General features: G+C 44.7%; 2 protein-coding genes and 1 long non-coding RNA gene across 3 annotated transcripts in view; 2 read left to right on the plus strand and 1 right to left on the minus strand.

The window, feature by feature from the left end:
- LOC116978257 (solute carrier family 22 member 5-like) overlaps positions 1–21,216 on the plus strand; it is a 70,007-nt gene that overhangs the window by 19,051 nt on the left and 29,740 nt on the right. The window contains exons 2-4 of the mRNA XM_033029259.1: positions 8,670–8,773; positions 19,039–19,193; positions 19,829–20,000. Coding sequence (XP_032885150.1) covers positions 8,670–8,773; positions 19,039–19,193; positions 19,829–20,000 — 431 coding nt within the window. The remainder of the gene's footprint in view (positions 1–8,669; positions 8,774–19,038; positions 19,194–19,828; positions 20,001–21,216) is intronic.
- The window catches only part of LOC116978253 (solute carrier family 22 member 4-like), a 267,313-nt gene that overhangs the window by 18,628 nt on the left and 227,469 nt on the right, over positions 1–21,216 (plus strand). The gene's annotated exons all lie outside the window — the stretch shown is intronic.
- LOC116978260 lies at positions 1,273–18,643 on the minus strand. Its single transcript, XR_004413425.1, has 2 exons — positions 18,584–18,643; positions 1,273–1,345 (listed from the first exon to the last, which is right to left on the minus strand). It is a non-coding gene; the product is annotated as an uncharacterized LOC116978260 (long non-coding RNA).

Here is a 21,216-nt window from a genome sequence, read left to right on the forward strand (position 1 = left end):
CGTCCGATGTTGAGCAATTCCGTGTGGCTCCATGTGCGACCCGTCGGGATTACGATGCGGTCCTGGATTTCCTCGTGCTGGAGGTGAGTTTCTTACTGTGATTTCTGGGGGTACTGGGGTTTCTAGGTGTTCTAGGGGTTCTGAGGTTTTTAAATACCTTATTTTCACAGCCACGTTCGGTACCGGGCTGCTCCAAATTTACTCGGACTTGGGAGCGCAAAGCCGCTGCGTCTGAACGCGCCGCCATCTAATACACAAGATTATAGGACTAGGGAACCAGAAATCCTTGATGTATGTTTGAATAAACATCCTAATACAGAAACATTAATAACTTATATTCATAAAACCCTCTTAGATAGCGAGGTCCCATCGATGGAATTATATAGACACACATGGGAAAATGAACTAGGCCAACCTATAACGAAAGATACTTGGGATGAAAGTCTACAATATATACATCAATGCTCATTAAATGCCAGACATGCTTTAATACAATTCAAAGTATTACACAGATTACATTACTCTAAAACAAAACTAAATAGAATCTTCCCACATATCTCTCCTATCTGTGATAAATGTCAGCATCTAGAGGCCAACAACACATACTTTTGTAAATTGTATAAAAATCAAAATTTTCAGGATTGATATTTTTAGAATAATTTCTGATGTTGTCAATACTAAATTGGATCTTGATTCAAAACTAATAATACTTGGAATATCAGGACAAAGTCTAACACTCACAACAAGCCAAATAAACTTTCTCGACTACAGTATAATAATTGGGAAAAAATTAATATTACAATTTTGGAAAGGCCCTATAACCCCCACAATTAAAATGTGGATTATGGAAATGTCGGAGACCCTATACCTGGAAAGAATCAGGCTTGTTTTAATGGACAAACAAGAACTTTTTGTTAGAATGTGGTCTCCATTCATTGACTATTTGAAGGGGTAGATCGGTTCAGCATGAGAACCTAACCGAAGCTTGGACTCAGGATTAGATGAAAAGTTATACTATAATTTACGAACCTATCTCCGATGATGTATTATTAGTAAATTATTCCATTCTTTTTTTATCTTGACATTTGTGGGGTTTTTTTCTCTTTCTTTCTTACTCCCTATCTATATTAAAAAAACTAGAAGCAGAATCAATCCACAATTGATAATATTTATAATGTACGACTGATATACATTAAATGTTTTTACCATAATATGTGTTTGCTTCTAATAAAAATATTATTTTAAAAGATAATAATCTGCCTTCATGTTCTAGCCACCTAAGTGGATCACCTCACAATTAGGCACATTATACTGCATCTACCATGCATCTGCCCAGTCACCCAACCTATCCAAAATCACCCTGCAGCCTCGCAGCTCACACTGCCACCCACCTTTGTGTCATCCGCAAACTTGGAGATGTTACATATAATTCCTTCCTCTAAATCGTGAATATATATTGTAAATAACTGGGGTCCCAGTACTGAGCCTAGCGGCACCCCATTAGTCACTGCCTGCCATTCTGAAAAAGACCCGTTAATTTCTACTCTTTGCTTCCTGTCTGCCAACCAGTTCTCCATCCATGTCAATATCCTACCCCCAATACCATGTGCTCTAATTTTGCACACTAAACTCTTATGTGGGACCTTGTCAAAGGCATTTTGAAACTCCAGATACACCACATCCACTGTGCCTCCCTTATCCATTCTAATTCTTACATCCTCACAAAATTCCAGAATATTGGTCAAGCATGATTTCCCCTTCATAAATCCATGCTGATAATAAAACTAGACTCAGACATTACAAATTTTATATGGGATTACAAATCCCATAGAATACAAAGAGCACACCTTAGTAAACCAAAAGAGATGGGTGGTCTAGCGCTCCCTAACTTTATGTACTATAATTGGGCAGTAAATATTAAAAATATGATTCACCTGCTGGACAACTCTGCCCAGCATGTGGATTGGATTGTAATGGAGAGAGAGGACTGCGCTGCGTGTAATACAGGAACGACTCTCCTCTCACCAATGAATCTGAATAACAAAAATTATAATAAAAATCCAATGATACATAGCACAATTAGAACTTGGAAACAAATAAAACAGAATCTAAAATTAAGAAATCTATCTCTTTTAATGCCAATAGTCAATAACCCGTTGTTTAACCCCTCAATTATAGATAAATCATTTACACAATGGGAAAGAATGGGAATCAAAACGCTCGGAGAGTTGTATGAATTAGGAAAATTATTATCATTTCAACAATTACAGCTGAAATATAATTTGAAAAATAATCAATATTTTAAATATCTTCAAATCCGTGACTATCTGAAAAAATACACAAAAGACTATCATAACATGCCCCCAGACTTATTGGATGAAGCCATGAAGACATGAAGACAAAGGCTGAATCAGCAAATCTAATATCATACTTATATAACATTAAATATAGAAATACCTACAACCGATGGTATTAGAAGAGACTGGGAAAAAGTCTATAAAAATTTCAAAAGAGAGCTGGGATAAACACTTATATATGTGCATAAATGCTCGATCAACATACGACATACTCTAATCCAATATAAAATATTACATAGACTATATTATTCAAAATCTAAAATAAATAAACTTTTCCCCAATGTCTCACCCATTTGTGATAAATGTCAGTCACAAGAAGCTAACATAGCGCACTCTTTTGTTTTCTGTATAAAAATTCAAAAATTCTGGAACTAAATATTTGAAATCTTCACAAAATTATTTAAAATTAAACTTGTACCAAAAGCAGAATGGATCATTTTTGGAATATCGGAAGGTAACCCCGAATTAAATGTGTTTCAAAAGAACTTACTTAATTACGGTCTAATAATGGGAAAAAAGCATATACTCAAATTTTGGAAAATGCTCCAATACCAACAATAAAAATGTGGATTTCAAACATGTTCGAAACACTACACTTGGAAGAGATGAGACTCCTCCTAGCAGGCAAAGCAGACCACTTCCAAAAGACGTGGTCTGCATTTACGGAACTATTACAAGCATAAGGTGTAATAGTAACTTAAAATATAAATGGTACCAGGATCTGATAACGGGGGGTATAAAATAAATTTTTAATAAAAACACGGTTGGTATATCCTTTTTTGAGGAGTTTTGTGTTACAAGAGAGCGATTGTTTTTCCTTTTTTTTTTCTTTTCTTTCTAGGGTCTTATTTCCTTTCTTGACTTCCTTCTCTAATTTCTTCCCTAAGGGGCTTTCTTCTCCCAACACTTTCCTGCGCCTTCACGATTCTTGCTCACTTTCCTTACTTCTATTATTTCTACCTTTTTTAAAGCTCGAAAAACGAAGTGGTACAACAAAATGTAATAAGATTTATGTGAAGTGTATTAAAAAACAAACAAATAAATAAATAAATGAATAAATAAATCCATGCTGACTTTGACCGATCCTGTCACTGCTATCCAAATGCGCTGCTATTACATCTTTAATAACCTTCCCCACTACCGATGTCAGGCTAACTGGTCTATAATTCCCTGTTTTCTCTCTCTCTCCTTTCTTAAAAAGTGGGGTTACATTAGCTACCCTCCAGTCCACAGGAACTGATCAAGAGTCACCAATGCATCCATGATTTCTCGGGCCACCTCCTTAAGTACTCTGGGATGCAGACCATCAGGCCCAGGGGATTTATCTTCCTTCAGTCCCAACAGTTTACGCAACACCATTTCCTGACAAATGAGGGCAGAGCTGTAGGTGTATACTAGACTAAGTGGGACCCGATGGGTCCCATGTTCACACGGGAGGGCTGGTCCCCCAACGCAATATTCCACCGCTTCATCAATTCCAATATTGGTGGCCAGTGGGGGGAGGGGGGGGGGGCTTTCTGGAGCGCTGGTATGGGTGTTGTCGGTTGCAGGGACTACTGGTCTCCAGAGGGCTAGTATGGACATTGTGGGCCAAATGGATTCTTGGGGTGGCAGCTCAGTCCCTCAAGCCTGATGTGCTGGCAGCTCACTCACGGCTGGTGGGCTGGCAGTTGATTCATGGCTATTCTTTGAAATTCCATTTCAAGCAGAATGCAAGGCCACCAAATTCAAATCCATTTTCCTACCATTTCAAGCAGGGTGCAAGGCCACCAAATTCAAGTGCAGTTTCTTACCTCCTTGAGCAGGGTGCAAGGCCACAAAATTCAAGTGCAGTTTCATACCACTTCAAGCAGGGTGCAAGACCACCAAATTCAAGTGCAGTTTCACACCATTTCAAGGAGAGTGCAAGGCCACCAAATTCAAATGCAGTTTCATACTGATCACCAAAACTGATCACCAAACTCGGTAACCTGGGCATCGACCCCTCCCTCTGCAACTGGATACTGGACTTTCTAACCAACAGACCCCAATCTGTTAGGTTAGACAAGCACACCTCTTCAACCCTCACCCTGAACACCGGCGTTCCACAGGGCTGTGTGCTGAGCCCCCTCCTCTACTCCCTCTTCACCTATGACTGCACACCTGTACATGGTACTAACACCATCATCAAGTATGCAGATGATACAACGGTGATTGGCCTCATCAGCAACAACGATGAGTCGGCCTACAGGGAGGAGGTCCAGCACTTAGCAGCATGGTGCGCTGACAACAACCTGGCCCTTAACTCCAAGAAGACCAAGGAGCTCATTGTAGACTTCAGGAAGTCCAGGGGCGGCACGCACACCCCCATCCACATTAACGGGACGGAGGTGGAACGTGTTTCTAGCTTCAGGTTCCTGGGAGTCAACATCTCCGATGACCTCTCTTGGACCCACAATACCTCAACTCTGATCAAGAAGGCTCACCAGCGTCTCTTCTTCCTGAGGAGACTGAAGAAGGTCCATCTGTCTCCTCAGATCCTGGTGAACTTCTACCGCTGCACCATCGAGAGCATCCTTACCAACTGCATCACAGTATGGTATGGCAACTGCTCTGTCTCCGACCGGAAGGCATTGCAGAGGGTGGTGAAAATTGCTCAACGCATCACCGGTTCCTCGCTCCCCTCCATTGAGTCTGTCCAAAGCAAGCGTTGTCTGCGGAGGGCGCTCAGCATCGCCAAGGACTGCTCTCACCCCAACCATGGACTGTTTACCCTCCTACCATCCGGGAGGCGCTACAGGTCTCTCCGTTGCCGAACCAGCAGGTCCAGGAACAACTTCTTCCCGGCGGCTGTCACTCTACTCAACAACGTACCTCGGTGACTGCCAATCACCCCCCCACCCCCCGGACACTTATTATCACTTATTATTATTTATTCAAATCATTTGCTATGTCGCTCTTCCAGGAAGATGCTAAATGCATTTCGTTGTCTCTCTACTGTACACTGACAATGACAATTAAAATTGAATCTGAATCTGAATCTGAATCTGATACCAGTTCGTGCAAGGCCACCACATTGAAATGCAGTTTCATACTATTTCAAGCAGGGTGAAACCACCATAAAACCACACAAAACACCGCACTCACAGTTCCGTAGACATTCAGTGTGTTCAGTTGATTCACAGCTCAGACAGAGTCGTGACCTCTCCCTCCCACATCATGCAGTGACTGAGCCACATGCACACTTCCGGGTTTTATAATCCCTCCCCCTCCCACCGGAAAAGGTGTGGCCTCCACCACAAGAATCCATTTGGCCATACTAGCCCCATGGAGACCAGTAAGTAGTCCCTTCAGCCATCAACACCCATACCAGCACTCCAGAAAGCCCCCCCCCCCCCCCCACTGGCCAACAATATTGGGATTTGTGATTGACATGAGAGATTCCCAACATTTTTTAAACATTAATAACACTTTTGTTTTTCATTGATGGGAAGAATCCTCTGCACCTGATGAGCAGAGGGGGACTGAGTAACATGGCCAAAATCACAACCGGAGGTGGTAGCATTTTATCTAAAATCAGTAGTGCAAACAGGAAGTTGTCAAGTTTAGACAAACAACCATTTGCATGCAGTGCCTTTTCACTTCAACCCAAACCCCCCAAACAACCATTTGCATGCTGTGCCTTTTTACTTCAACCCAAACCCCCCAAACAAACATTTGCATGCAGTGCCTTTTTACTTCAACCCAAACCCCCCCAAACAACCATTTGCATGCAGAGCCTGTTTACTTCAAATCAACCATATTTTCATTTTCAAACCACATTAAGGGCGCTCACAGTAGACATGTGTTCAGTGTTATTCAGAGCTCAGAGACACATGACCCTCTGGCTTCCTCCATCTTGGAGAGACTGAGTGAGGCACACCACTTCCGGGTTTTATAGTCCCTCCCCCCTCACAGCAGCAGGGGCAGCAGAGAGAATAGCAATTTAAAAAAAAACATTAATATCTCCCTGATTTTTCATCGATGGGAAAAATCCTCTGGTCCAGGAAGGCGGAGGCGGGCTCTGAGCGAGGTGGCCATAAATGACAGCCGTAGGTGGTGGCGTTCTTTCGGAAATCACAGCACAGTGAGCCAAAAGCGGTAAAGATCAGACTTTTAGTAATAGAGATATGGACTTCAGTAAAGCATTTGACAATGTTCCTCGTGATAAGCTGCTCTGGAATGTTAGATCATATGGGATCCAAGGAGAGATAGCTGAATGCATAGAAAATTGGCTTCATGTAAGGTAGCAAAGGGTGAAGGTGTAAGGTTGCTTCTCGGACTGGAGGCCTTGTGACTAGTGGTGTGCCTCAGGGTTTGGTGCTGGGTCCGTTACTTTGTCATCGATATCAATGATTTGGATGAGTACGCACATGGATAGACTAGCAAGTTTGCAGATGATTCAAGATAGTGAAGATGGTTTTGAAAAATTGCAGCAGGATCTTGATCAATAAGCCAAGTGGGCTGAGGAATGGTTGATGGAATTGAATGCAAAAAAATGCGAGGTGAATTTATGTGCAATAGCGTCATCTGTTGGACATTTATTGTTAATGATCAGTTGCACACAGGAAGTAGGAAGCAGGAAGTAGTCTCCAGCCTTGGTTTGTCTGTCATGTTTTAACGTCAGAAGCAATCCTTCCCAATCCTAGCTTGTTACGCTTAAGAAAGCAATGGCTGTAAGTTCATATTGTTCACTGTATGCTTGGAATGCTATATTGGAGAGTATTTATGGCAGATGATGTTTAACTCCATAGCATTTGGGAATGTTCAGATTGTTAGCAGGCGGCCATTTTGTAGTACCTTAACATACAAGGAATAGGATTTGCAGTGGCATTAGATGGATTTAAGTATATTGTTTATTATATATTTGCCATATATGTTTCTTTGTGTTAGAAGATTTGTTTATTTCTATCTAAATGTATATTTCTGCAAAGGAGAGTAATTTGTGTATCTTCCTTTTTCTTTATAGTTTTTCACTCGTTTTTCATTATGAAGAATGTGCCAGCACTGGAAAATCATTAAACTTAAGAGCTGAGATGCTAAATTCCTGACTCGCATTCGATTATTGATTCGAGTTTGGCTGGCTGTCAATCTACGTTCTACTGTTAACAATCACGTCGTGAGGACAGTTACATGAGGTGTTACATTTTGGGAAGTCTAACATGGGCAGGACCTACAAAGTGAATGGTAGGGCTCTGGGGAGTGTTGTAGAGCAGAAGGATCTAGGAGTTCAAGTACATAGGTCCCTGATGGTGGAGTTTCAGGTAGATCGGGTGGTCAAAAAGGTATTTGGCACATTGGTCTTCATTAGCCAGTGTATTGAGAATCATCCTGAGTATTGAGAATAGAAGTTGTGAGATCATATTGCAGTTGTATAAGACATTGGTGAGGCCACATTTAGAGTATTGTGTTCAGTTCTTTGCACCCTGTTATAGGAAAGTTGTCAAGCTGGAAAGGGTACAGAGAAGATTTACGAGGATGTTACGATGGTCTGAGCTATAGGCAGAGGTTGAGTAGGCTGGGACTATTCCTTGGAGTGCAGGAGGATGAGAGGTGATCTAATAAAGGTGTATAAGATTATGAGAGGAATAGATCGGGTAGATGCACACAGAGTCTCTTGCCCAGTGTAGATGAATCAAGGATCAGAGAACATAGGTTTAAGGTGAAGGGGAAACAATTTAATAGGAATCTGAGGGGTACCCTTTTCACACAAAGGGCGGTGGATGTATGGAACAAGTTGCCAGAGGAGGTAGTTGAGGCAGGGACTATCCCAACATTTAAGAAGCAGTTCGACAGGTATATGGATAGGACAAGGTTGGAGAGATATGGACCAAATGCTGGCAGGTGGGACATGTTTGCCGGTGTAGGCAAGTCGGGTCGAAGGGCCTGTTTCCACACTGTATCACTCTATGACTCCATGACTCTATGTAAAGAGACAGATGTCCATGGGAAAGAGTGTAAAAATAATTGTTTAAGTAGTCAAATGTTGCTCACAACTTTGCATAATAAGAGCACATATTTGGATGTGTAAGAAAGAACTACAGATGCTAGTTTAAATTGAAGATAAACACAAAATGCTGGAATAACTCTGCGAGACAGGCAGCATCTCCGGAGAGAAGGCATGGATGACGTTTCGGGTCAAGACCCTTCCTCAGACAGATTTTATCAGTCTGAAGAAGGGTCTCGACCTGAAACATCACCCATTGCTTCTCTCCAGATATGCTGCCTGTTCCGCTGAGTTACTCCAGCATTTTGTGCATACATTTGAATAATTGGATTTTTTTTGCATTTCAGTGGGACTTGGTGTGTGACGATAAATGGAAAGAACCATTTACCACATCTCTGTACTATTTCGGAGTGCTGATAGGTTCTGGTGGTTCTGGGGTAATATCAGACAGGTGAGCTTTTTCCTTTTTATTCACAGAGATATATTCATCATAAATCTCCTTCACCTTTGTGCCCCAAGGCAAAATATAGGCTCGCAGCAGTTAGATGCTTTAGTGTTACAGAGTCATAGAGTCATACAGCCCTGGAAACAGGCCCTTGCACCCAACTTGCCAACTCGGACTTTCATGTCTCATCTTCACTAATCCCATTAGCCTGTGTTTGGCCCATATAATGCACATTAGGCAAGTTCACATTCGGCTGGAAATAGTGTTAGGCAGATTGATGGGACTGAAGGCTGATAAATCCCCAGGGCCTGATGGTCTGCATCCCAGGGTACTTAAGGAAGTGGCTCTAGAAATTGTGGAAGCATTAGTGATCATTTTCCAATCTTCTAAAGATTCAGGATCAGTTCCTGTGGATTGGAGGGTAGCTAATGTTATCCCACTTTTTAAGAAAGGAGGGAGAGATAAAACAGGGAATTATAGACCAGTTAGCCTGCCATCGGTGGTGGGGAAGATGCTGGAGTCAATTATAAAATATGAAATAGCGGCACATTTGGACAACAGTAGCAGGATCGGTCCGAGTCAGCATTGATTTACGAAGAGGAAATCATACTTGACTAATCTTCTGGAATTCTTAGAGGATGTAACTAGGAAAATGGACAAGTGGATGTAGTGTACCTGGACTTTCAGAAAGCATTTGATAAGGTCCCACATAGGAGGACAAAATTAGAGCACGTGGTATTGGAGGTAGGGTACTGACATGGATTGAAAATTGTTTGGCAGAAAGGAAACAATGAGTAGGGATAAACGTGGTCCCTTTCAGAATAGCAGGCAGTGATTAGTGAGGTACTGCAAGGCTCGGTGCTAGGCCTGCAGCTATTTACAATATACATTTATGAAGATGAAGGGATTAAAAATAGCATTAGCAGATTTGCAGATGACACAAAGCTGGGTGGCAGGGTGAAATGTGAGGAGGATGCTATGAGGATGCAGGGCAGTGATGTGCGGTGAGGTCAATTGCTGGGGAGGCACTGGCTAGTATTAGTGGCGCGGCCCTCCCTGTATTGATCATCGTGTCTCGCCGGGGAGAGAGAGGGGTGGAGCCGGGGCTGTGTGCGTGAAGCACGGCGACTGAAGGGGCGGGAGCGTTGCCCCGTGACCGTGAGGGAACGACCCACCTCCCCCTCTCCCCCTTCTCCATTCCCCCTCGCATCCCCCTCCCCATCTACCCCTTGCTTCCCCCTCCACCCCACTACTCTCTCTCAACCCCTCTCTCCCCCCTCCACCTGCGGTAGATCTACCCGAGTAGAGTACATTACTCCAGCGCGGGGCTCAATTGGGAGCTCTCAGCGGCCCAGAGCCTCCAAATCAGCCGCTACAAATCAACGAATCAACCTACCAGTCAGCGCCGCCCGCAGCTGGAAAGTCAGCGCTGCCAGCGGTGGTATCCAGTGCTGCGCCGCCGCTGCTGAAGCTAGCTAATGTGGAGGGAGAGTGAGGTAGCGTCAATTACGTGGGCTGAGCCTATGTAAGATATTTGTACTTCCGGTGGCGCTGGTGCCAGCTGCCTCCACCTTCAGCCCGGTATCTTTTTGTTTTTTTGTTTTTTTTGTTATGTTGAAGTGTGTTTTTTGTGTTTTTTTTAATGTTTTAATGTGGGGGAAGAGGGTACGGTAAGGGAGATACCGTCCTTCAGTCACTTCCTGGGGAGGACGCGACTATTATACGAGTCGCGTCCTCGCCCCCCCCAGCGGCCTACCTACTGGATTGGTGCGGCCTTTCCTGCCTGGACCGACCAGAGCTCCAGCAGCGGCGGGACAGCGCTGATACATCGCGGGGCTGGCGATGCCTTACGGGGGATCGCCATCTGGAGTCCGAAGTGCTGGGCCTGCGGCACCGACATCCTGGAGCTGTGGTTCGCGGAGCTCCCAACGCGGGCGGCGCTGACAAACATCGTAGGGTCCTGCGACTCTGCCCGGCTCGGCCTGCGGACTCGAGAGCTGCGGATTCCGGTGGGAGGCGGCTGATAGGGAGGTCCGGGCCGCTGAGGAGGATTTTCACCGTCGGGGTTCGGCGTCGGCGTTCCATCAGCCCGGCGAGAGGGCCTGAGCATCGGGCCGCCCGGGGTGGCGACTGCGTGTGCTCGGAAGGCCCCGACCACGGGTGAACATCTGGGAAGATCGGAGGGGAGGCTGGCTGGACTATGGTGCCTTCCTCACCTTGGTGCCATTGTGTTATGTTGTGTCGTGGACTTTCTGTGTTTGTGCTTTTTTTTAAATTCTATTTTATTTTTAATATGTTTTATTATTTATTATTTATTTATTTTTATGATACTGACTGTAAAGGGAAATTCATTTCGTTGTCTCTAATTGAGACAATGACAATAAATTTGAATACAATACAATACAATAATTGCCGCTCGCTCTCCATCCACTCGGTTCAAGACACGCCCCCTCAGTGAGGCAGATGTGATCGCTGGCTCCCCTGGTGCTTTTTCATTGATGTTTTATGACGAGATCAGCGAGCCTAAATTTAATATATTTATACGTGAAATAAGCTACCTGGACTATGGAAGGCGAGGATTAGAGCACGTGGTATTGGGCGTAGGGTGTTGACATGGATAGAAAATTGGATGGCAGACAGGAAGCAAAGAGTAGGAGTGAAAGAGTCCTTTTCAGAATGGCAGGCAGTGGTGAGTGGAGTGCCGCAAGGTTCGGTGTTGGGGCCGCAACTGTTTACCATATATATTAATGATTTGGAAGAGGGAATTAGGATCAACACTAGCAAGTTTGCGGATGACACAAAGCTGGGTGGCTGTGTGAACTGTGAAGAGGATGTTAGGAGTTTGCAGGGTGACCTGGACAGGTTGAGTGAGTGAGCAGATGCGTGGCAGATGCAATATAATAAAGTTAAAGGTTCAAAGGTTATTTATTAGTCACATACACCATAGGTGTAATGAAATGCTTATTGCCAATGCAGCACTTAAAAAAATAATACAGACATAACAATAAGAAAGAGATTTAAACATAAAAAAACATCCCCCCACAATGGTTCCCATTATAAGGGAAGGCACAATGTCCAGTCCCCATCCCATGTCCACCCATAGTCGGGCCTATTACGGCCTCCGCAGTCGCCTTTACGGAGGCCCAATGTTCCAGGCCCTTCTCGCCAGATGATGGTGCTCCGGCGTTGGAAGCGGCATGGGAAACCTGGAACGGCCACTTCCTTCCCGGAGACCGCGGCTTCCGAAGCAGACAGGCCGCGCTGGATGGAGCTCCACCACTGGCGATCTCGGCGAGAGATCCCAGGCTCCCGATGTAAAGTTCAGCGCCGCCGCCCGCAGCTGGCCGCTCCACAGACCCGCAGCTCCGCCATTTTTTTCTCGGCAGCCTCAGCTCACCGGAGTTCCAGTGCAGCGACCCGGGCAAGACATCGCCCGCTTCGCGATAGCGCTCCAGCACTGTGCCGTCGCCGAAGCCAAAGTTCTGGACGGTCCTGACAGGAAACGCCGCTCCAGGCCCGCTGGTAGGCCGCAAGGACAGGTCGAAGGTGCTGCCCGGAGAAAAGCCGCCTCTCCGACCAGGTAGAAACCCTGAAAAGCAGTTTCTCCCTTCCCCCCCCACCCCCCACATAAAAAAAACTCGTACTCCGGAAACAAAACACTAAAATTCACTAAAAATAAAAAAAAGAGATGAAAAAAACGCACTGCTGCAGGCTGGGCAGCCATACCATACAGGACGGTGCCCCCTAAAATGTGAGGTTATCCACTTTGGCGGCAAAAACACGGGGGCAGATTATTATCTCAATGGGGTTAGGTTAGGTAAGGGGGAGGTATGGTGACCTGTGTGTCCTTGTACACCAGTCACTGAAAGTTGGCGTGCAGTGAAGAAAGCTAATGGAATGTTGGCCTTCATAACAAGAGGATTTCAGTATAAAGGTAACGAGGTTCTTCTGCAGTTGTATAGGGCTCTGGTTAAACCACATCTGGAGTATTGTGTACAGTTTTGGTCTCCTAATTTGAGGAAGGACATCCTTGTGATTGAGGCAGTGCAGCGTAGGTTCACGAGATTGATCCCTGGGATGGCGGGACTGTCATATGAGGAAGGATTGAAAAGACTAGGCTTGAATTCACTGGAGTTTAGATGGATGAGGGGGGATCTTATAGAAACATATAAAAGGACTGGTCAAGCTAGATGCAGGAAAAATGGTCCCAATGTTGGGCGAGTCCAAAACCAGGGGCCACAGTCTGAGAATAAAGGGGAGGCCATTTAAGACTGTGGTGAGAAAAAACTTTTCACCCAGAGAGTTGTAAATTTGTGGAATTCCCTGCCACAGAGGGCAGTGGAGGCCAAATCACTGCATGGGTTTAAGAGAGAGTTAGATAGAGCTCTAGGGGCTAGTGGAATCAAGGGATATGGGGAGAAGGCAGGCACTGGTTATTGATTGGGGACAATCAGCCATGATCACAATGAATGGCGGTGCTGGATCGAAGGGCCGAATGGCCTCCTGCACCTATTTTCTATGTATCTTTGTATCTATGACATGTAATGAAGCGGTTTACAAACATTACATTGGTGACATACAGAGAAGTAGTAACAGGCACACGCTTCTTGCCCGCGCTCCATCCAGTTTCTGAGGGGTTGCGCAATCAGAGGGGAGGCTCTGTTCATCGCTGCCTCACATCTCATCACGTATTTGCAGCTGATTGCACAAATTTGGCGATTTTTACTATAAAAAATGATTAGATTCATAAGTCTCCAGGTCCGGACAGGATATTCCCTAGGACATTGAGGGAAGTTAGTGTAGAAATAGCAGGGGCTATGGCAGAAATATTTCAAATGTCATTAGAAACGGGAATAGTGCCGGAGGATTGGCGTACTGCGCATGTTGTTCCATTGTTTAAAAAGGTGTCTAAGAGTAAACCTAGCAATTATAGACCTGTTAGTTTGACGTCAGTGGTGGGCAAATTAATGGAAAGAATACTTAGAGATAATATATATAAGCATCTGGATAAACAGGGTCTGATTAGGAACAGTCAACATGGATTTGTGCCTGGAAGGTCATGTTTAACTAATCTTCTTGAATTTTTTGAAGATGTTACTCGGGAAATTGATGAGGGTAAAGCAGTGGATGTTGTGTATATGGACTTCAGTAAGGCCTTTGACAAGGTTCCTCATGGAAGGTTGGTTAAGAAGGTTCAATGGTTGGGTATTAATGGTGGAGTAGCAAGATGGATTCAACAGTGGCTGAATGGGAGATGCCAGAGAGTAATGGTGGATGGTTGTTTGTCAAGTTGGAGGCCAGTGACGAGTGGGGTGCCACAGGGATCTGTGTTGGGTCCACTGTTGTTTGTCATGTACATCAATGATCTGGACGATGGTGTGTAAATTGGATTAGTAAGTATGCAGATGATACTAAGATAGGTGGGGTTGCGGGTAATGAAGTAGAGTTTCAAAGTCTACAGAGAGATTTATGCCAGTTGGAAGAGTGGGCTGAAAGATGGCAGATGGAGTTTAATGCTGATAAGTGTGAGGTGCTACATCTTGGCAGGACAAATCAAAATAGGACGTACATGGTAAATGGTAGGGAATTGAAGAATGTAGGTGAACAGAGGGATCTGGGAATAACTGTGCACAGTTCCCTGAAAGTGGAATCTCATGTAGATAGGGTGGTAAAGAAAGCTTTTGGTGTGCTGGCCTTTATAAATCAGAGCATTGAGTATAGAAGTTGGGATGTAATGTTAAAATTGTACAAGGCATTGGTGAGGCCAATTCTGGAGTATGGTGTACAATTTTGGTCGCCTAATTATAGGAAGGATGTCAACAAAATAGAGAGAGTACAGAGGAGATTTACTAGAATGTTGCCTGGGTTTCAGCAACTAAGTTACAGAGAAAGGTTGAACAAGTTAGGGCTTTATTCTTTGGAGCGCAGAAGGTTAAGGGGGGACTTGATAGAGGTTTTTAAAATGATGAGAGGGATAGACAGAGTTGACGTGGAAAAGCTTTTCCCACTGAGAGTAGGGAAGATTCAAACAAGGGGACATGACTTGAGAATTAAGGGACTGAAGTTTAGGGGTAACATGAGGGGGAACTTCTTTACTCAGAGAGTGGTAGCTGTGTGGAATGAGCTTCCAGTGAAGGTGGTGGAGGCAGGTTCGTTTTTATCATTTAAAAATAAATTGGATAGTTATATGGATGGGAAAGGAATGGAGGGTTATGGTCTGAGCGCAGGTATATGGGACTAGGGGAGATTATGTGTTCGGCACGGACTAGAAGGGTCGAGATGGCCTGTTTCCGTGCTGTAATTGTTATATGGTTATATTATATGGTTATATAGAAATAACATTTATAACAGATCGGTGGAAAAATCTTTATTTATTTTATTTTATTATTATTTTTCTTTACTTTTCTTAACAGCTATTTTAATTGGGAGTATGACAGATGAGGCTCTGCCTCCCCTGACCGCACATCCCTGATGCAGGGGGTGACTTGGACAGGTTGGGTGAGTGGGTAGATGCATGGCAGGTGCAGTTTAATAAGTAAGTAAGTTTATTGGCCAAGTATTCAGATGCAAGGAATTTACCTTGGTGCTCCGCCCACAAGTAACAACATGACATACAGTGACAGTTACGAATGACTCAGAAAACACTAAACAATAATAATAATAAAACATTAAGGATAAAACACCATTGATCAAGCATGTGAACCAACAAAATAACAGATCAAAGGGAGGCTACAGATTTTTGGCTGTTGAGTAGAGCAACTACTCGTGGATAAAAACTGTTTTTATATCTGGCTGTGGCAGATTTGACAATCCGGAGTCGCCTTCCAGAGGGAAGTGATTCAAAGTGATTGTGGCCAGGGTAAGAGGGGTCAGAGATGATCTTGCCCGCTCGCTTCCTGGCCCTTGCAGTGTACAGTTCATCAATGGAGGGAAGGTTGCAGCCAATAATTTCTCTGCTGATCGGATGATTCGCTGCAGCCTCCAGGTGTCGTGCTTGGTGGCTGAGCCAAACCAGACCATGATGGAGAAGGTGAGAACAGACTCTATGATGGCCGTGTAGAATTGGACCCATCATTGCCTGTGGCAGATTGTGCTTCCTCAGCTGCTGCAGGAAGTACATCCTCTGTTGTGCCTTTTCGTCTGTGGAGTCGATGGTAGCCCCCCACTTAAGGTCCTTGGAGGTGATGGTTTCCAGGAACTTAAAAGACTCCACAGATATGACTGTGGTGTTGTTCATGGTGAGTGGGGTGAGGGGAGGGGGAGCTCTCCTAAAGTCTACAATCAATAAAGTCTTAAGTGCAATGAACTCTAGGTTGTTGCTACAGCACCAGGACGCCAGCTGTGACACTTCCTGTCTGTAGGCAGATTCCTCCCCATCCTGGATCAGTCCAATCAGGGTTGGGTCGTCCGCAAACTTGAGAAGCTTGACAGAGGTGTCTGTGGAGGTGCAGTCATTGGTGTAGAGAGAGTAGAGGAGAGGAGAGAGTACGCAGCCTTGCGGTGCTCCTCTGCTGAGCGTTTGCGGGTCAAAGATGTGCTTTCCCAGCCTCACATGCTGCTTCCTGTCTGTTAGGAAGTTGGTGATCCACTGACAGAGGGGTTGAGGCACAGTCAACTCAGAAAGTTTGGAGTGTAGTAGCTCTGGCACAATGGTGTTGAATGCAGAGCTAAAATCAACAAACAGGATCCTCGCATAGGTCCCCTGGCGGTCTAGGTGCTGTAAGATGAAGTGCAGGCCCATGTGGATAAATATGAGGTTATCCGCCTTGGTGGCAAAAACAGGAAGGCAGATTATTATCTGAATGGTGTCAAGCTGGGAAAAGGGGAAGTACAACGAGATCTGGGGGTCCTTGTTCATCAGTCACTGAAAGTAAGCATGCAGGTACAGCAGGCAGTGAAGAAAGCGAATGGCATGATGGCCTTCATAACAAGAGGACATTGTGTGCAGTTTTGGTCTCCAAATTTGAGGATGGACATTCTTACTATTGAGGGAGTGCAGCATAGGTTCACAAGGTTAAATCCCGGGATGGCGGGACTGTCATAGAATGGAGCGGCTGGGCTTGTATACTCTGGAATTTAGAAGGATGAGAGGATATCTTATTGAAACGTATTAGATTATTAAGGGTTTGGACACGCTAGAGGCAGGAAACATGTTCCCGATGTTGGGAGAGTCCAGAATCAGGAGCCAATTTTAGAATAAGGGGTAAGCCATTTAGAACGGAGATGAGGAGCAACCATTTACCACAGAGAGTTGTGAATCTGTGGAACTCTCTGCCTCAGGCCAATTCGTGGTAGGCTTTCAAATGAGTTAGATATATCTCTTAAAGATAGAGAAGGTAGGGATATGGGGAGAAGGATAGAACAGGTTACTGATTGTGGATGATCAGCCATGATCACAGTGAATGGCGGTGCTGGCTCAAAGGGCCGAATGGCGTACTCCTGCCCCTATTGTCTATTGTCTATTGTCTTTAGCTCTAAACCTATCCTTTCTATTTACATTTCCAATTGGATTCCAAAAATTATTTTTTACGGCTGATTATATCAAACGTGGCACGGTGGTAGGGTTGCTGTTTCACAGCGCCAGAGACCCAGGTTCAATCCTGACCACGGGTGCTGTCTGTATGGAGTTTGTACATTATTCATTTGACCATATTGGTTTTCTCCGAGTGTTCCTGCTTCCTCCCACATTCCAAAGACCTGCAGGTTTGTAGGTTAATTGGCTTCAGTAAAAATTTGCAAATTGTCCCTGGTGTGGTGGAAAGTGCCTGTGTACTGGGTGATCATAGGTCGGCGCGGACCTGGTGGGCCGAATGGCCTGTTTCTACACTGTATCTGTCTACACTGGGTCTGAAGAAGGGTTTCGGCCCGAAACATTGCCTATTTCCTTCGATCCATAGATGCTGCCGCACCCGCTGAGTTTATCCAGCACTTTTGTCTACCTTCTATTCTTCAGCATCTGCAGTTCCTTCTTGAGCACGGTATATCTAAAGTCTAAAGAGCCTGTCCCACAGGCGAACTTTTCGGCAACAGCCGAAAAATAGGCTGTCGCCACATGGTCGCGGCGTGACGCGGGGTGACGCTTGTATTGTCGTGAGCGGTATCCTCAACTGTCGTTACTTATTTCTTGTCGCAGCTGTATTTTGAAATGCTCAAAACCTTTCAGCGACAGTGGGCTTGAAGTTGCCTGACTTTGCCTGTCTTAGACAATAGACATCAGACAATAGATGCAGGAGTAGGCCATTTGGCCCTTTGGGCCAGCACTGCCATTCAATATGAACATGGCTGATCATCCCCAATCAGTTCCTCGTTTGCCTTCTCCCCATATCCCCTGACTCCGCTATTTTTAAGAGCCCTATCTAGCTCTCTTGAAAGCATCCAGAGAACCTGCCTCCACCAACCTCTGAGGAAGAGAATTCCACAGACTCACCCCTCTCATGCTCCTAAACTCCAGAGTGTACAAGCCCAGCTGCTCCATTCTCTCAGCATATGACAGTCCCGCCATCCCGGGAATTAACCTTGTAAACCTACGCTGCACTCCCTCAATAGCAAGAATATCCTTCCTCAAAGTAGGGGACCAAAACTGCACACAATACTCCAGGTGTGGTCTCACTAGGGCTCTGTAGGTACTGCCTGCTGTACCTGCATGCTTACATTCATAGACTGATGTATAAGGACCCCCAGATCCCGTTGTACTTCTTTTTCCCAACATGACACCATTTAGATAGTAATCTGCCTTCCTGTTTTTGCTACCAGTGGATAACGTCACATTTATCCGCATTAAACTTCATCTGCCATGCATCTGCCCACTCCCCCAACCTGTCCAAGTCACCCTGCATTCTCATAGCATTCCCCTCACGGTTCACACTGTCACCCAGCTTTGTGTCATCTGCAAATTTGCTAATGTTACTTTGAATACTTTATCCAAATCATTGATGTATATTGTAAATTGCTGTGGTCCCAGCACCGAGCCTTGCGGTACCCCACTAGTCACTGCCCGCCATTTTGAAAGGGACCCGTTAATCCCTACTCCTTGTTTCCTGTCTGCCAACCAATTTTCTATCCATGTCAGCACTCTACCCCCAATACCATGTGCCCTAATTTTGCCCACTAATCTCCTATGTGAGACCTTATCAAATGAGCCCTGTTTCCATGCTGTGTCTCATAACTAAACTAAACTAAATGTGTTTAAATACATGCATATGTTTACGTGTATACTTTGATCAGTAAGCGTGCAGTGCTGTATATAATTGAAAGTTTTATTCTGTTTCCAGGTTTGGGAGGAAGATTGTTTTGTTTGGATCTATGGGGGTACAGATTTTATTCAATCTTCTTATCACATTGTCACCCAACTGGGAAATCTTCTGCCTGATTAATTTCTTAAGAGGCATCGGCGAGGTCTCATACTATGTGGCTGCGTTTGTGCTTGGTAAGTTTCATTCATGGAAGTTACATTCATGCTATTTCTTAGCTCTGTTTCTACATTTAATTATTCAGTTGTGATTGCGATCAGATCTCTGAGAAAACACACGCGGTCACGGTAATTGCGATTAGATCTCTCAGAGAAAATGCACGCGATCTCAGGTAGAGCATCCGTACAGACAGCACCCTTAGTCGGGATTGAATCCGGGTCTCCAGAGCTGCAAGCACTATAAGGCAGCAACTCTACCGCTACGCCACTGTGCTGCCCTATTATGTATGGCAATATCTCACTGATCGTTTTGGAGAAAATGAATTCCACTGCAATTTGGTACACATGATTAAAAAAATGTATCATTAAACCATTATCAAAGAGGCTAGATGTTGTCAGAGCCATTCAAATGCCCTGACACATGATTAAAAATTAAACTTTGTTCTCTATTATGTGCTGCTTTTTAATACATCTTGGTGCTGTTTGATAAGTGGCCTCATTAAGGTGAAATTCTTCAAGCTTCACATGGCTTGATTTATGGTTAAGCAGGTAATTTAATGTTGGCAATGTTTAGTTGAATATAAAAGTTCCAGAGGGACAGTGAATGAAAATGAACTCACGAATCACTGAACCTTGTTGTACCCTTCTTGCAGGATCTGAAATTCTACAGAAATCCATTCGGGTTACATACTCTACACTTGGAATTGGCTGTTTTTATGCCGTGGGTTACATGATGCTGCCTTTTATTGCCTATTTCGTGAGAGGATGGAGAATGTTGATATTGATCCTGAGCCTGATCGGTTTGCTGTACATTCCTTTGTGGTGGTATGTAGAAGTTTCAACCTTCAACCCATTCAATCAGTAGGTAATGACCTTACAATGCTGGTGTCACTGGGATTAATTCTGAAGACGATAACCAAAATATGACCATCGAAAAACCCCCTCACCTGTATCTGTTTGAAGATAGGTCTCGACCCGTAACATCACCCATTCCTTCTCTCTAGAGATGCTGTCTGTCCAGCTGAGTTACTCCTGCATTTTGTGTCTATCTTTGGTGTAAACCAGCATCTACAGTTCCTTCCTACACATTTCAACCTATCACCTGCCAGTCAATAGTCTGTCCACTGTGTTGGAGATGGAGAAATCAAGAACAGGGAGAGAGGTGTCAGAGATGGTGCTGTAAGGTGACATTAGTCCCTCTCCTGTTCTCCGGGACCTCGTCTGCGGCTAGAGAAGGTGCAAAGATCTTTGTCAAGGCTCCTGCAATCTCTTTCAATAACCTGGGATATGTTCCATCAGGGCAGCACGGTGGTGCAGCGGAAAAGTTGTTGCCTTACAGAGCCAGAGACCTTGGTTTGATCCTCACTATGAGTGCTGTCTGTACGGAGTTTGTACGTTCTCCTTGTGACCGCGTTGGTTTTCTCTCGGTTCTCCGGTTTCCTCCCACACTCCAAAGACATACAGGATTCATGCAATCTCCACTCAGACAGAACCAGATGTCAGGACCATACTGGGGTCTCTGGCACTGTGAGGCAGCAGCTCTACCAGTTGCACCCCTGTGCCATTCTTATTGTCCTGGTCTCTCGTTTAGAATCCTCTGCCCAGGAGATAAGCCTGCATCCGTTTGTTTGTTTGTTCATTTGTCCCGGTTAAGCCGCTGTGCACACGGCATCCAGCCGACGGTCGTTAGTCTTTTTATTATTTTTCTCACCTTTAATTTAATGTTAATTTCATGTTTTCATGTACCTTGTGTGTTGTGACTGTTGGCAGTCCAATTTCCCCCATGGGGATGAATGAAGTTTTATCGTATCGTATCATATTGTTAAGAATATAGCGGTAGGTAGACAAAAATGCTGGAAAACTCAGCGGTTGAGGCAGCATGTTTGAGAAGGAACTGCAGATGCTGGAGAATCGAAGGAAGACAAAAGATTTGAAGAACCTCAGCGGGTGCGGCAGTATCTATGGAGCGAAGGAAATAGGCAACATTTCGGGCTGAAACCCTTGTTCAGACTGATGTAGGGTGGGGGGTGGGGGGGTGGGG

Source organism: Amblyraja radiata, chromosome 11 (assembly GCF_010909765.2).
Source record: "Amblyraja radiata isolate CabotCenter1 chromosome 11, sAmbRad1.1.pri, whole genome shotgun sequence".
NCBI classification, from domain to species: domain Eukaryota; kingdom Metazoa; phylum Chordata; class Chondrichthyes; order Rajiformes; family Rajidae; genus Amblyraja; species Amblyraja radiata.